Source organism: Talpa occidentalis, unplaced genomic scaffold (genome assembly GCF_014898055.3).
Source record: "Talpa occidentalis isolate TD23 unplaced genomic scaffold, MPIMG_talOcc4v2.1 talOcc4.5, whole genome shotgun sequence".
NCBI classification, from domain to species: domain Eukaryota; kingdom Metazoa; phylum Chordata; class Mammalia; order Eulipotyphla; family Talpidae; genus Talpa; species Talpa occidentalis.
The window spans coordinates 6400723-6416061 of record NW_023604861.1 but is presented as its reverse complement, the minus strand read 5'-3'; the positions used below and the strand labels follow the sequence as shown (position 1 = coordinate 6416061).

Below are 15339 nucleotides of genomic sequence, written 5' to 3'. Positions count from 1 at the left end.
AGGGATCATGCTCAGCAAAATAAGCCAGAAAGAAAAAGAAAAATACAGGATGGTCTCACTCATAGCAGGAATCTAGAAAACCTAAATAAGGGACCAAGAAAAAGGCTAATTATAATAAAGTAAAAATCAAAATCAACATAGATCTCAAGTCGCAGCCATCATCAGTGGCCAGTTTCTAGTTCAAACCCTCTTTCCTGTTTTAGGTAGAACTCCATGGTCCATCAATTCAGTAATACCCTTCCCAGTCCCCCAGACTCCATCCTTCTGTCTATTTTTGCCAAACTCCCAGGAAAAATGCCAACTCCTAGGTCAAACTAGCTCTTCACAACTGCACACGTTTTCCCCACTATCAGGAGCTCGCTTCATCTCTTGGCATTATATTTAATTGAGGTATATGTACATTGTTTCTTCAGACTTAATGTTAATTCACACTTAATAGATTATAGTATAGTGTAGACGTTATATGCACTGGAAAACAAAAAAAAAGGTAACTAATTTTATTGCAATATTTAATTTATCATGGTATTCTGGGGTCAAGCCATAATACACTGAGGTTGCTTGTGTGTTCTAGCTACAAGTGTCTGCTACCCTATGATCTGTTAACTGGCACTGACAGTTGACTGGCATCCTATGTTTTACACACTGTACTTTCAGTCTTTTTTCTCAAACTATATCTTATTTGTAAAAATTACAGAAAAATGCTGCAGTGACTATCTTGTTACTAACAGATACAATAAATTACCATTTGGTGCTGTCAACTCAGCAGAGTATTTATTGAATAAGCAGTAACATGGCAGTGCCAACAAGCAGAGTGACAACAGGGAGCTGTGTGTAAATTAGACTGTGTTCTGTGTTAGGTCAGCATGTATACTGGACTCTTAAAGCACAATTTTTCATTGACTTATTTTGTGGTAGGGCCCTATTGGGAAGCGATCAGTTATTAGAGATTTCAATGATAAAGTTTTGGAGGCACATTGGGCTCCTTACATGGACTCTTAGAATTTGAGATCTGCTGAAATCAATTGTCTTTGGTTTCATAGAAAAGCAATGTGCAAAATATTAATTTCTCTAAAATGATTACTCAATTCCATGTGATTTAGAAAGAAATAAAATTGAGACTAGAAATTTCAATTAATTCTGTGATTGCCTTTTATGTTGGCAAGACCAAATAATTCTTTGCTTTTTATCAAAATGAACCCATATTATTTATTTTGCTTTTATAATTTCTAAAAATGCTTGTTAACAAGCATTCCATCTAAATGAATAAAAAGAGAGGGAGGGGGAACCTGTTTATTGGTCAAATTTTAAATTACTATGAAAAATTCTTAACCGAATCTAGACCAATATAATTGGCCTTAAATGTCAAAATGAACTTGAACATAATTAGAAATGAAGCAGATATTAGAGGATTGTTCTGCCTATTCCAGCAGCAAATTGCTTTAAGTAGAATCTACACTTAAATGTAATTTCCAGAGTAAAAGCAAAAATGGCAGAAACTCATTTGCAAAAGCCAGTGAACCTTTTTTTAGTTATGAAAGTGTGTGTAGGTGTTTCCACTTGTCTCTTTTCTTTTAAATGGCCATGCTTGGATTCACTTTTACATATAGCACCATAAATGACATGTCGATAGAATCGTGGATGCATGCAATCCCCTAGGATTCAAATGATTAAAATGATGGAGAAGAGACTCCAAGCAGGACAAGATTTCTATGGTGCACGCACCTCCCAAAGCAAAGTGTCTATTACTGAGAGTCCTTTTTGCAACCACCCCATTGAATTAGTTACTGCCCAGACTGTAGCTCAAATTGCAGGTGGAGAAGCTAAGTCCAGCTTCAGGATTAAGCTAGGTTTATAGGTAGCAAACAATGTTGCTGAGTCTCTAGGCTGGGGATATTACAGGTAAAAGACACCCCCATATCAAATCACCACTGATTCCCTTTCATTTGCTAAATGACTCACACAAACACTACATATGCCTAGTCTAAGTAATATTTTCAATGCTTACTCTCTTTGTCTAGCCTGATCCTAGAATGTGATCTGGATCTCCATTTTATACTTGCCAGATTAGTAAAAATTGGTATCTCAATATGTGTGTGTGTGTATAATTTTTTTTTGCTAAAATAAGCTTCACTCATTAAACATATTTTTCCATAGGAAAAGGACATCACCTTTTCATTTTCATGAGAATCTAAAATTGCAGAATGTATTTTAATAATACAAGTAATTTCATACATAAGTGTTAGAGTTCTTTTATTAGAATCATTTATCTGCAGGAAAAGTATCAAGATGAACTGAATGAACTTACATTTTTTTTTCCCTTAACAATCTTCCTTGCAGAGCATGATATTTTTAGTTGAAAGGTATACTTCCCACCGATTATGTTAAAATAATTTTGAAATGTAACCATCTAACTGACAGAACAAACAGCTGTGAAAATGAGACCTGGAGATTTATGCAAATAGGGAGACTTCTGAATTAATTTTCTTCATAGAACAGACTGTTGAGTTTCTTGGGATATTTATGCCCTATTTCTTAATTAGTGATGTTGCTAATGTCAGTCATATTACATTTTCATAATGTAAATGATATGATTCATTGGCAAACATGGGCTATAAAATTGCAGATGAAAGCTGATATCTTACTATTGGTGCAATGAAGATTTAGTAACGTATACAAAATAGTGCTCAAAAAACACAGATGTATGTCCTACTGTTAAAGAAACAGGATTTATTAAGAAAACTTGTGTAACTAAAACACCTCAGAGTTTATACAGGGAACTTCACAGTGTTTCTTTACTATCATTTGTAAAGCTACACTCAAGAACAAAGTTTTTCTCTTTGGCTTCAAATAGAAATGCTTGTGTTTTTGCATATTAAAATCCCTACACTTTAGACATGGTGTTTTCTTATTGCTTCCCCTTTTAATTGGTTTTGATTGCTCATTGCACTGTCTAGAAAAGAGTTTTACTGAAAATTCTCTTGTCTGCTTTTTTTCTAGGATGAACATAAATTTCAAAGTCTTGCTTCTATTTTGATAGTGCTTACCAAATACTCCAATGTCTTGAACATAAATTGGATAGTGTTTACCAATCACTATCTTTCTGGAATGACCTGACTTTAGTATAGCTTATTTTGCAAGTCATAAACTAAAATGTTTTGTTGTATAACTAAAATTAGTATTATTCAAATTGCATATTTTTTTAAGATTTATTTATTTATATAAGAACTGGGGTACAGGCCAGATGTGCGGGAGGGTGAGAGGATTCACCTAAGACAGAGTGGGGAACAGGCAGACTGACTGAAATTCACTGCTGAGAGGAGCGGCGGGTGAGACAGAAGAGGTCTGCCGTGCCATGTGGGTATCTCTCTGGCCTGCCGGGAATTGAACCCACATTGCAGAGGCTGCGGACAGCTTCACACCACTGTGCTCAACCCGCTGTGCAACCAGGGAGGCCCTAAATTGCATATTTCTGTTAAGAGGATAGCATGTCTAATACATAGGTAAAGATATCTGTAGTGAGATATCTATCTCTATCTCATCTATCTAAATATGTATTATTTTCTTCCTTTAAAACTTCACCTATTTATGTCTTTGCCATTTTTAAAATGAGATAAATTTTTCTTACTGATGTGTAATTATAAATTAAGGTTTTATATCTATTTATCCATCCTATCTATCTATCCCTATGAACAACTGGGAAGTTGTTCATTATAGACAGTATGAAAATATCAAAAGGTATGAAGAATAAAATAAGTTACTTGTAACTCAAGCAATAGATTGTATATATTTGGGAAATTTGTTTTAGAATTTGAAAGTGCTACCAGTTCTTTTAAAGGCATATGTATGTATTTCAAACAAAATTGAATCCAGCTGTAAATACAGTGTTGTATTGTGTTTTTTCTTCATTTATTTATTTATTTATTTATTTATTTTTAAGATTTATTTATTTATTTATACAAGATTGATTGATTGATTTATACAAGCACTGGGTACAGTCAGAAGCGCGGGAGGGTGAGAGAATTCACCAGAGCCAGAGAGGGGAGCAGAGCAGGCAGAAGGACCGAAGTACACTGCTGAGGGGAGCAGCGGGCGGCAGGAGAGGTCTGCGCGCCATGTGGGACCCTCCTCCGGTGGCCGGGGGAGCAGCCGGGGATCGAACCGGCGCTGCAGAGGCAGCGGGCAGCTTCGCAACCCAGCGCTCAACCACTGCGCCACCAGGGAGGCCCTTCATTTATTTTTTTGTCATTACCACGTATGTCACTCATGATGGTTTTTATTCATTATTCTGTAAAAATAGTTTTGGCAACTATATATTAAAGCACCATATTCAAAGTTTACTTAGACATTCTATATGCTTGGTCATTAAATTAGTCTTCACAGTGGTAAATAATGCTACAAAGACCATTATTCAAAATTGGAATTTTGTATGTATCCCTGGCTACTTTCTTGGGACAAATTTCTCAAAATACAATTAGTAAAGGGTAAAAATCTTTTGAAAGTCTGGATATCTAATGAAAAACTGATTTCCAGAAAAGTTACAAGGATGTTCAAGGTCATCTGCAATAGTGAGGATGCATCTGTCCACAAAGCAGGCACAATAATCTTTACCTGAACCCAAAAGTAACAAAACCCTTGTCAACAGAATATGTTCTTACTGACATGCTTCATAATTTAAGGCTGAAATTTTATATTTTCCTGTTTCTAAAAATAACTTCTGGTGGTTAGTGCTGCCTTGTTTAGAAATGAAAATGTATCCTTCTTTTAGGCCTATAAAGTCCTTGCCTACCTGGGATGAAAGGCAATTTTCTTATTGTTTCCTACGTTTTCGTATTTCCAATAACCTTGCACCAAGTCATCAGGAAGGTGTTCTAGTAGTTAGTATGAGGGGCTTCTGGTCTCCCCAACCTTCCCTGCTCAACAATGTCATTGGAATGCTGTCACTGTCAAATGTTTTTTCTTAACAAATGGGGTTAGCGCATTCATCTGTCTGTTACCCCAAAGCCATGACATTTTCTTTACTGTAATCCTTTCCTTTTTCTTGTGGGTTTTCACCAAACTTTGATGCTGGACCTCACCTTTTTTTTTTTTTTAAATAACATCTCTAATGTGGGGAAAATACTTCTTTAATAGGGTTGTTTTGAGGACTGCATTAGACACTATGCAGATGCGTGCACCTACAGTAATTACACTTCCTGATAAAGACCTTTGGGGGAATGTCCTTGTGGACTTCATCAGGAATGATAATACTTCTCGACCAACTAGCTTGGTTGTACCTCATGATCATTGTAGAATTTATGTGAACATGCTTATCTACTTATCTAAGTAAATGTTCGCTAGGACAATCAGAGTCACAAATGCACCCACACCTCAGGAAACACGGAGACCCCCAGGTGCACTTTCCCGGGTCTTATTTACATGCCCTGGTTGGGGTCTCACTTTTACTTCCATTCTAATTTTGATTTTGTTTTCACTTTAGACAAATTCTTTTAAATTTTCTTTAAATTTATTTGACCTTCCTGTGCTCTTCCTTGAACACATTAACTCCACTTGGAGAAGGAGGCAAAACAGAATAAACATTTCCTGCGCTGCTGTGTTGCCAGCACCTTTACGATTATTTCCTCATTTTCTCTCCTGCATCCTTTCCCATTTGGTGCCACATCCTTCCCTAATCCCGGATTGATTTTACTTGCTGTTTTCATGCAACCCGAAAAATGACCTGTTTTATTTCCCGAGGCACAGGAAATGTGACATTTATAGAGACACTTAGTGAAATTCTCTTTTTGGCTGTTCATGTTAATACGCACACTTTTTTGTGAAGTTGCTAGAGTTTTTCTTACAGCAATAAGTTTTTATTACAGCAAGACATGGCTGTGGGATTTTGGAAACCCAGGTGGGATTTTGGCCCTTTTCCCATTTTCCTGGGAATCTGAACTGAATTGCTGGCATGTAGGAAGCTAACGTAACAACAAAACCAAGCAACAACAAAACACAATAGGTGCAATATCACGGTGCTAAGCCAGCACCAGCTGCCAGACTTCTCTCTACCTCCAGTCCCTTCTGTACTGTACAACACAAGATCACGAGAGGCTGCCGCTTCACCTCCATTTGCCTAAATGATTCCCAGTGAGCCCCTCACTTGCCCTCTGCACACACTTGCCCTGGGCTACACACGTGCTCACTCTTGTGCACACATACACCTTATCCCATTGGGTTTCCTGGAAGTTACGTTTTAAAATTGACTTATGGAGAAGAGGTTGGAAAAGCTGGCGAGGCATCTGCAGAGGCAGGAGCTCGGCCTTTGGTTCACTGGGATTCCCAGTCTTAACAGTCAAGGGTGGGCGTGGGGAAAGGATGAACTCTGCAGTCATTAAATAGTCCTGTTTTTAGTTCTACACACAGAATAATTAATAAGCTATTTAACATACTGGCGATAATTTGGCCATTTGTTTCATTTTTCTGTAATACAGTTTTCACTTTTTGCAGAAAGTTGCAATAGGCTGATTAAAAAAATTCTGTGAAATAAGCCAGAAAGAAAAAGAAAAATACCGGATGGTCTCACTCATAGCAGGAATCTAGAAAACCTAAATAAGGGACCAGGAAAAAGAATAACTATAAGAAAGAAAATATCAAAATCAACAAACAACTATGAACCAGAGACACTCTATGAGGGGTGGGAGGTGGGGAAATGAGGGCTTGGGGTCAAAATAAGGGGGTTGCAATTGTATGGGGAATATAAAAAATAAAATTTAAATAAAATGTGAAAAAAAATTCTTGTGATGTAACAGACTAAAAAAAATAAAGTCTATGGTATAAAGTGTCAAAAAAAAAAAAAAAAAAGAAAAAATCAAAATCAACAAGCAACTATAAACCAGAGACACACTATGGGGGAGGGCAGGGAGAGGAGGGATTGGGGTCAAAAGCGAGGTGCAATTGTATGGGGCATATTAAAAAAATAAATCTTAAAAAAAATTCTGCAATTCGTTTTGGTGCAACATGCAAAACTGAACACTTACGGGCCAGTGACTGTCCCTGTCGTTTACTGAGGGACTCATGGCTGGGCTATGTGGCTGCTGCTGGGAACTCAGCGTGTCAGGGTAAGTAGTTGGGTTTCCAAGTAATTTAAGAACAACACCAGCTGCTCCTACTTGGTGACTGCCCGTTACACTGCAGACACAGTGTGAACTGGTTTGCATGTATGAAATAGCTTAACCCTCTCAGAGACTTCTACTGTTTTGTTTTTATTGATGGTGAATGGTAGACAGCCATGAGAGAAAAGGGAAAACACCTGACTACAGGTTGTATTTTTTTGTAGGCAAAATTTAACCAACCAAATATTTAACAATATAATTACCTTAAGTTCATCTTGAGTAACTAAGACACACAAATGCCCCTCATTGATGGCTCTCACTTATTTTTCAAATTGGCTCAATGGAATACATTGATTATTAAGATAACATTAATGTCACATGGCGATTAATAATTAGAAAACTGCAAATAAGACGATTGATAGGAAACCATCAAAACCTAATGAGGTGCAAAAAAGGTGCTCCCCGAAAGAGTTCATTGCTGGAATTAGGGGTAGGGATATCAGGATTTTTTCTTCCCCAAAATGCTCAAATCCAGTAGCTGCGGGTCAAGGACACAGACATGCACCAGCAGGAACAGCAGGAGAAGGTGGCGTCTCGGTGTGACTCATGCCGCATTAAGCCTCCTTGAAGAGGACATGCATGAGCAGGATGCTATTTTCTCACTAAGTCACTGATGAATCATCACAAAAATAAATTCAAAAAGGAGCAACAAAACCCCTGATGCTATAGCAGACAGGAAAAAAGTTGCATTTATAGGTTTTTTAATGGGGGTGGGGTGGGGTAGGATGGCGGGGAAATGATTACATTAGGCTATATCATTGAATTACTTTAAAATGTAAGTTAAATTGCTAGTTTGTGTTACAGAGCAGTGTCCAGGCCTGGCTGACAATTTGGTCTGAAGCCCCAGATGCGACTGCCTTGATCAGACTGTGGACAGTTTAATACAATAATGGCCATAAAGAAAAATGAAATATCACTTCCCCTACTACCTGGGATAGGTTGTAAATTCCTCAATTGGTCTTAAATTTTCATCTTTGGTCAATAAAAAGAATTTTGGTCAGTGGAAATACCTCCTCAGAGAAATAACATTTCTTCCAGTACAACTCTCCTCGAAATAGCTCTTCAGCTATTCTCCAGGAACAGAAATAAAGAGAGGAGTAAAAATCTTGAATGGCTCCCCTGTGTCCAACACCAGCCACTGAAGACACTCTACAGCCCGACTCCAGCCTCCCCTGCAGTTGTTTCTCATCCTTCCCTCACTGGCCCAGGAGCTTCTCCAACCTGTGACTGACTAATTCTGTTTTCCTTGTATGTCCTTTCATCTAATGTCATAGTCCAAGTCCCTACCACTGAAATCATATTCATTCCTAAAGACAACTCTTTCTAAAGCTTTGCAGACCACCATCTCCTCCTCTTAATCAAATTAGACAACATTTGGAAGCACAGTGAGTAGCACAGAGTAGGTTCCTAGGATTTTTAAATAATTTGTAGGACATCTTTGATATCATAGTTCACAATCTGGTTCCATTAAATGGAAATGAAACTCCAGAGTGTGTCTACTCTGGAGTAAGTTGACTTCTTCCTTGCATTCTTGAATATGCAGGAGGCTAGATATCACACAGGCCAGCACAAAAGGTAAATCATGTTCATGTGAACAGAGCATAGTATGTGAAATGTGGCCTACAGTTGCCTATGCTACCACAAGGAAAATCAATAAAATACTGCCATATATATTCATATGAATAAGTCTTGCAAACGTAGGGCTGAGCAACAAAAAGCAATTAGCAGAAGAAACAGTGCAATGTGAGATCAGACGAGGCATACATTATGCAAAAAGATAAATGACTGAGTTGATGCCTATATATGCACTAAAAGCATATGATTGTGCTGAGGAACAAAAGCATTTCTCTACAGGTGGGACTGGCCCTTCAGATCCCTGCTAAAGTGTTTGCTGCACTGTGTGTGGTCACAAGGCGACATTTTATTATTCCTTGTATCTCTTTGCATGTCTGAAAAATTACACAAAACATCTAAATATATGAAAGATGAAACAATAAGGCAAATGTTAAAGGTTGTAGAAAGATTAACTGAACTAATTATACAACTGAAGATTAAAACAACCTTGAGTTTACTAAAAATGTAGACAAACTCTAACCACATCTGGCAAAGAATGAAAACACACCTAAAGAACAAGTTGTTTCTCCACTTTTCCCAGTGATTCTTTTGGAACAACTAAAAGTATGATTAGCCATTGTGGAAGTGAGAGGAAACAGGAAAATTAATTTGTAATTAAGTGTTTTCTAGTGCTTGCAGTTTATAACTGCTTTGGAAATGATTTTATAAGTGAAAATTCAATAAAGCAAGTAATTAATATTTACAAATGCAAATTCAGAAAACCTCTATCAATAAATAATAGTAAAATTCAAGTATTTCAAGTTACGGAGTGTAGTATATTATTTATGAGTAAAAAGGATCCCCGCTTGTAGAACTGCAAAATAAATGAGGACTTTTTATTATTATTTTAGTGGGAAATTAAAAGGCATCAGACACAGAGCCCACTGAGAATGTACAGAATTCATGGCACCTGTCTTGGTAACTTAGAGGCAAGTTGCTTAATATGGTAATGAACTTACAGATAAACTGAACAAAACCGCAGTGAAACTACAGAAAAAAATGCTATTTGTTTTTGTCTTTGATGCGGAGACACTAGTGAAACTTGTCTATGCCTTAGGAATCTGTCTTAGGAAAGTGGATCGAGACTGTTCTTATAATCCAACCTATGAGTCCCACCCAAACAGGAGCAGCTGGCTACAGCCTCCCAACTGGGTGGGATCTTTCTTGTTATTTCGATTTATTTATTTATTATTTATTATTTAGATTTATTTATTATTTATTTCAGTGCGTCTCTTTGGCCCACATCCGAAAAGAACCACATCTGTCTGTCCGTCCGTCCATCTTTAAACAAACTGAAATATCTCATGAAAAAATATAAATGTATGAAAGATGAAACTCCCAGCTCTCTGTCTCCAACCTTATGCGACTTGCCTGGAGACACCCTGTCTGTCTGACACCCCGACTCCACTCTCTGATGCTCAGGTCACAGGCAAGAGCCCTTCAGGGGCTGGAGGAGAGCAGCCCACTGTCAACTTTCAAACACTTGGGCTCGCGTGGAGACAACAAGCTGTGCGCACAAGCGCTGATGGTGTGCAATGGAGAGGAACGAGCGATCTGGGAAGCAGAAGAACAGGCACCTCCTTGGTGCTGCCCCCCGGCAGGCCGCTTTGCAGGTACCATTTAGGCCTTGGGAAGGAGCTGGGGCCCAGATGGGAGAAACAAAGCAGCAAACCTCCTTCTACCTCCTGCCTGTTGACACAGTTTGTGCAGGGCAGGTGGAGTTCTGGGGGCAGAGATGAGCCAGGGCAATCTTGCCCTGATGATTGTTGAGGTTTTTGTGGTTGTCTCCCCAATATCCATATCTTCCTATGTGATTAATCTAATCAAATCACTCTGATTCCAGTCATCTTGCCAAGGATTCCTTGAGGAATGACTGATTTATCCAATGACACCAATGCCAGCGAACAAGTCTGCTGGGGCTCAGGGTGTGGTCTGGGAAAGCGACCCTTGCTCCAAAGTAGGAGACCAGGCAGAGATGAAATGCTTCCTCCTCTAAATTTTTTCACAAAACCTAGAGCTGTTGCACCCACATTTCCTAACATAAGAAGACAATACAAGGAGAAGTCAACTGCCAAATTTGGATGGCTTAAAAAGATGGGTTCATTCTCACACAGCTCCAGACGCTGGCCATCCAAATTCAAGGTGTCAATCACTTCTTGGTCTTTTGGTTAAGATCAAGGAAAATCGGAGTGTGGGCAGAACATGCTCCCTCTCAAGGCTTTAGGGTGAATCCTTCCTCACCTCCCTCACTTCAGGTGCCTGCTGGCTGTCCGTGGGGCCCCCTGGCTTCCAGATGCCACTACCCGCATCACAGATCGTGTGACTATCTCCTCCCCTAGTGTCTTTGCATCTCTGCTCTGTGTGTGTCTGTGTCCAGATCTCCCCATTTTGTAAAAGACCAGTCACTGATCAGCAGTCCTGATGGGGCCCTCAGCACCTCTGGCTGTTTGATCCCTACCCTTAGGGCCTATGTGCATTGGCTGAAGCCAGACGCCCAGATGCCCAGGCCAAAGTAACGATACTATAAATAATCACTGCTTTTTTAAGTTCCCATTTTACTTTGAGATGTGTCATGTGATTACAGAGTTTGTTCTCCTAATGTGCTGAGCTCTGGATGATATTATCATTAGTCCACCCACCTCACCACCCAGCCCTGGATAATGAGGGAGGCATCGCATGAGGAGGGCAGGGAGACAGATGAGTGTTGAACAGAAACTTAGCGGTGCCTGTCAGGTGTTTTCAACCGGTTTCCTGATAATTCCCTACCAGGCAGGCCCCATCCACTGAGGGTGTTTTATTTGACTGGGGATGATAAAGCCCACTTTCTGTCGTTGTAATATTTTTAACATTTCTTTTAAAATTTGATGATTTCGCAGGGATTTAACTCTTAATTGCATTCATGTGAGAGGAAGAATCCACTTCCTCTGGTCCTGGCTCGCCCAGCGGGCTGTCAACACTGGCAGCGGCTGAATAACGGATGAGGCCTGCGTGCTTGTGGCTTTCATTAAGACGGTCAAAGTAATTGTGCAGAAAGGAGCAGTTGAGCAACTGGAGATCTGAAAATGGAATGCTACTTGGTTACCGCGCTGGCTGGGAAAGCGAGAGAATCCCGCAGGGCTAAGTCGGGTGGGTCTCGAACAGTTCGGCTTAAACTCATAGTCCAGCTTCAAACATATTATACAGGATATAATTTTCCTTTCAAGCCGTCCAAGCCCAGGGTGGGGCTGTCTTTTATATTATTCAATACACTCAACGCTATGAGAAAAACACTACTTTTACCTATACTTGGTGATGATGACAAGATTGTGCCCTCAATCTTAGCACAAGATCATGAAAACATAACCCAGGTCAGACAGTCTGTTTGGTATAAAGACAGATACCTCTATCCTCAAAGCTTATTTTTAAAAAGATACATTAAATGCCATTATTACCCACAGGGTCTTCTTGCCATATATTTAGCTTATGGTCTTACTATTTTGGCATATGGTGAAGACAGACAGTCAGATAGACAGACGGACAGATTCACTTTTTGGTTATTATATATATTTTTCATGTCTCTAAATCCACAGGAGTTAATGTGAGGCTCATAGGGGTTGTGTCTTCTATGTGTTTTCTGCTTACAGCTTGGTCACTCTTCAATTTCCTGTTTAGCCTAAGGGAACTGTAATGAGAATGTAGAGGCACGGACCAAGTGACCTTCTAAAGAGATTTCAAATCTTAAGTTTATGTATTTTGTGACATAGAAAATCAAAAGCGTCCTTCCAGAATAGACCTGACATGAAAATATATGACTGGAAAGTAGATTTTAGCAGATTATTCCAAAAACAATCTTGTAAACTTCATTTTGAAAGTCTGCTAGATTATTATTTGTAGGTGCAGCTTTACCTCACTTGCAGCTTTACTGGTTTCAGCCTCTGGTTGTATTAGATTGGTTCCAGAACATTAGGAGGGATGCATGACCTGATGGTGTGAAATGAGCTCGACTCGACTCCCTGTACCTTCAGAAGAGGTTGTTCCAATATCACAATGGAATCAAGTCCACGTTATCAAAAATGTGACACTGTCTGGAGCCACCAGAAAAGTGAAATGGCCTTGATGCTTATCATGATTACTAAAACGAAAACAGCGAATTCAATAGACAGGGTTCTGGACTCTTACCCTGGGGAAGGTGGTGAATCTGTCCAGTTCTTCCACAAAGCAGAACATTTGCAGACTGATTGCTGACATCACAATCAAGAGGCTGGCGGTAAACACAACCAAACTTCCAAGCTTTTTCCCAGGACCGAATATCTTGTACACAAAGTCTTCTAAGGCCGGTGAAATCTTAATAAGTCGCACGACTCTCAGAACCTAGGAGAGCGGGAGAAACACACACACTCGATCATATGCCTGCACTGAATAGGGTCCTTAAATAGGGTCATACTAAAACTTCACTTTTCATAGGACTTTACAGCATCACACTTTTTTAATGCAGCACCTGGAGACAAAAATTTAACAAGACCATAACTGAGATATCTGTCTAGCTTAGTGCCTGCCAAGATGCCAGAACTCAGTCAACCCCAAATCCAATGAATGACTTATTAAAATGAGGGCAATGATGTGATTTAACAACCCATGGGATAATTCAAAGTAACTGATACATAGTGTTGAAATAAAATTGCAATTTTTCTATTCGTGAAATAATAATGAAAACACTTAAACCAGTATTAACTATATTCACTATCTCATAAAATAAATCTTCCTGGGAATTATTGTATATATATATATATATATATATATATATATATATATATAAACATTTTTAAAAAGCCTTCCAGGAAGAAGTCTTCAATTATGGCTGAGACTGTTACCCTAATAGCCATTTTCTCCTTCCCTTAAGTAATAGACCTCCTGAATTTTAGCCCAAGAGGGCTGCCCAGGGCAATACACTGTATTTTCCGGCCTTATTTGTAGCCTAGTGACCAGTGAGCTAAATTTAGACCTATGGGAGGTGAAGGGAAGTGGTTTTTGCACTTTTGGCATATTAAATGAAATAAATTTTCCCTGCACGCTCTTTTTGTACCTTCTTCTGTCTAGGAATGGAAAACCACTGGAGAAACCCCTTTGGAGCAGAAACAACTCTTGTGTCATCGAAGACAGATTCAATCCAGCCAATAGGCCTCCTGGTGTATGATGTGCGTGGGAGCTGCCTACCTTCCCTGGACACCCTGAGACACTGGGGAGAAACAAACTTCTATCTCACTAGGCTTTGTATTTTTACAACATTGTTCTCTCTGCTTAGCTTGTTATCTAAACACACACACATACACACACACAAGTGCGCAACTACATACCCAGTTAAAGGTTTTGGATATGTATGCACAAGCCCCCCCGTAACTAATTAACAATCTCATTTGCTTATTTACTTAACAAATACTGATTATTACATGTTGAACTTGTAACAAATAGGACTTAATGGTTCTTATGATGAAGAGTGTGTAATACAAAGGCACAGATCATATTTCTATTGTAAATACAAATCACTGTGTAATAAACAGGTAAAATACAAGCATGGAAAAACAGCACTTTTTCAGCTGGTCTATGATGTCATCAATTTTTTTGATGATCTTGGCATTAAAGAAAATATAAGTTGACTGGCAGTCCAAGACGGCTCAATACCACTAAGCTTAAGGTGTCTATGGAGACTTCATAGAAGACAGATGATAGTCTATTTTGAATACTGTAAGGGAAATGCTTCCAAAGCCTAGATTTTAACATTTACATGCATACAATGCTTGGATTTTTTTTTCCAGTCCCTTGCTCCCTAATCTTTCTGATTTGGGCAAATCATCCCATGAGGTGCAGGTGAGGCTCCCTGACACCCCACTTCAGGCCTGGCCAGGGTGTTGGTGATGATGTGGATCATCCTCAGAACTTCCAGGGTATCTAGCAGGGGTATTCTATTTTTTATTCCCAATTGACATTATATAAAAAAATCGCATATGCCAGAGCTTCTGGGAGCCATCTTTGCTACCACACGGTGAAATCCAGTTTATAAATGACACCGACCCAGAAGAAAGGTGAGTAGAAAATGAGGCTGAGCCCTAGCAATCCCGTTTTAGTCTCCAATTTTTGCCACATTTCCTGAGGCCCAGCCTAGACTTTGAATTCATAGGAAATAATGATGGTTATAAATTCCTATTGTCCACAGAGCACAGTGAAATTTGAAAAATGTATATTTCCTTCATGTTAAGTTAAAACCCCAAACACATTCTTTAAAGAAGAAAATTTATGTGAGGAATCATGTGACTCAAATTAAGTATTATTCCATGTGCACAGTTAAGCAATCAATTTTTCCTGTTGTAATTCTTAACATTCCCAAATCAGAACATATTACACTGAGATCCTCTTTCCCAATATCAGGCAAACAGCTTTATCATAAGAACTATTAAAATATTAACATTCATATTACTATCCAAAATAATAGAGATTTCACATTTTTACCAGATTTTTTATTCTCAGGAATAAATGATTCTGTTTCTAATTGTTAAAGGTTGGAATCAGGGAAGTTTATAGGACCCATTTAACTGATTTGTAG

General features: G+C 38.8%; 1 protein-coding gene across 5 annotated transcripts in view; it reads right to left on the bottom strand.

Moving 5' to 3' along the window:
• Positions 1–15339, bottom strand: part of NALCN (sodium leak channel, non-selective) — a 267020-nt gene that overhangs the window by 119249 nt on the left and 132432 nt on the right. For all 5 annotated transcript variants that reach the window (XM_054701970.1, XM_037528733.2, XM_054701969.1 and 2 more), the window contains one exon: positions 12921–13112. In XM_054701970.1, the coding sequence (XP_054557945.1) occupies positions 12921–13112 (192 nt within the window). The remainder of the gene's footprint in view (positions 1–12920; positions 13113–15339) is intronic.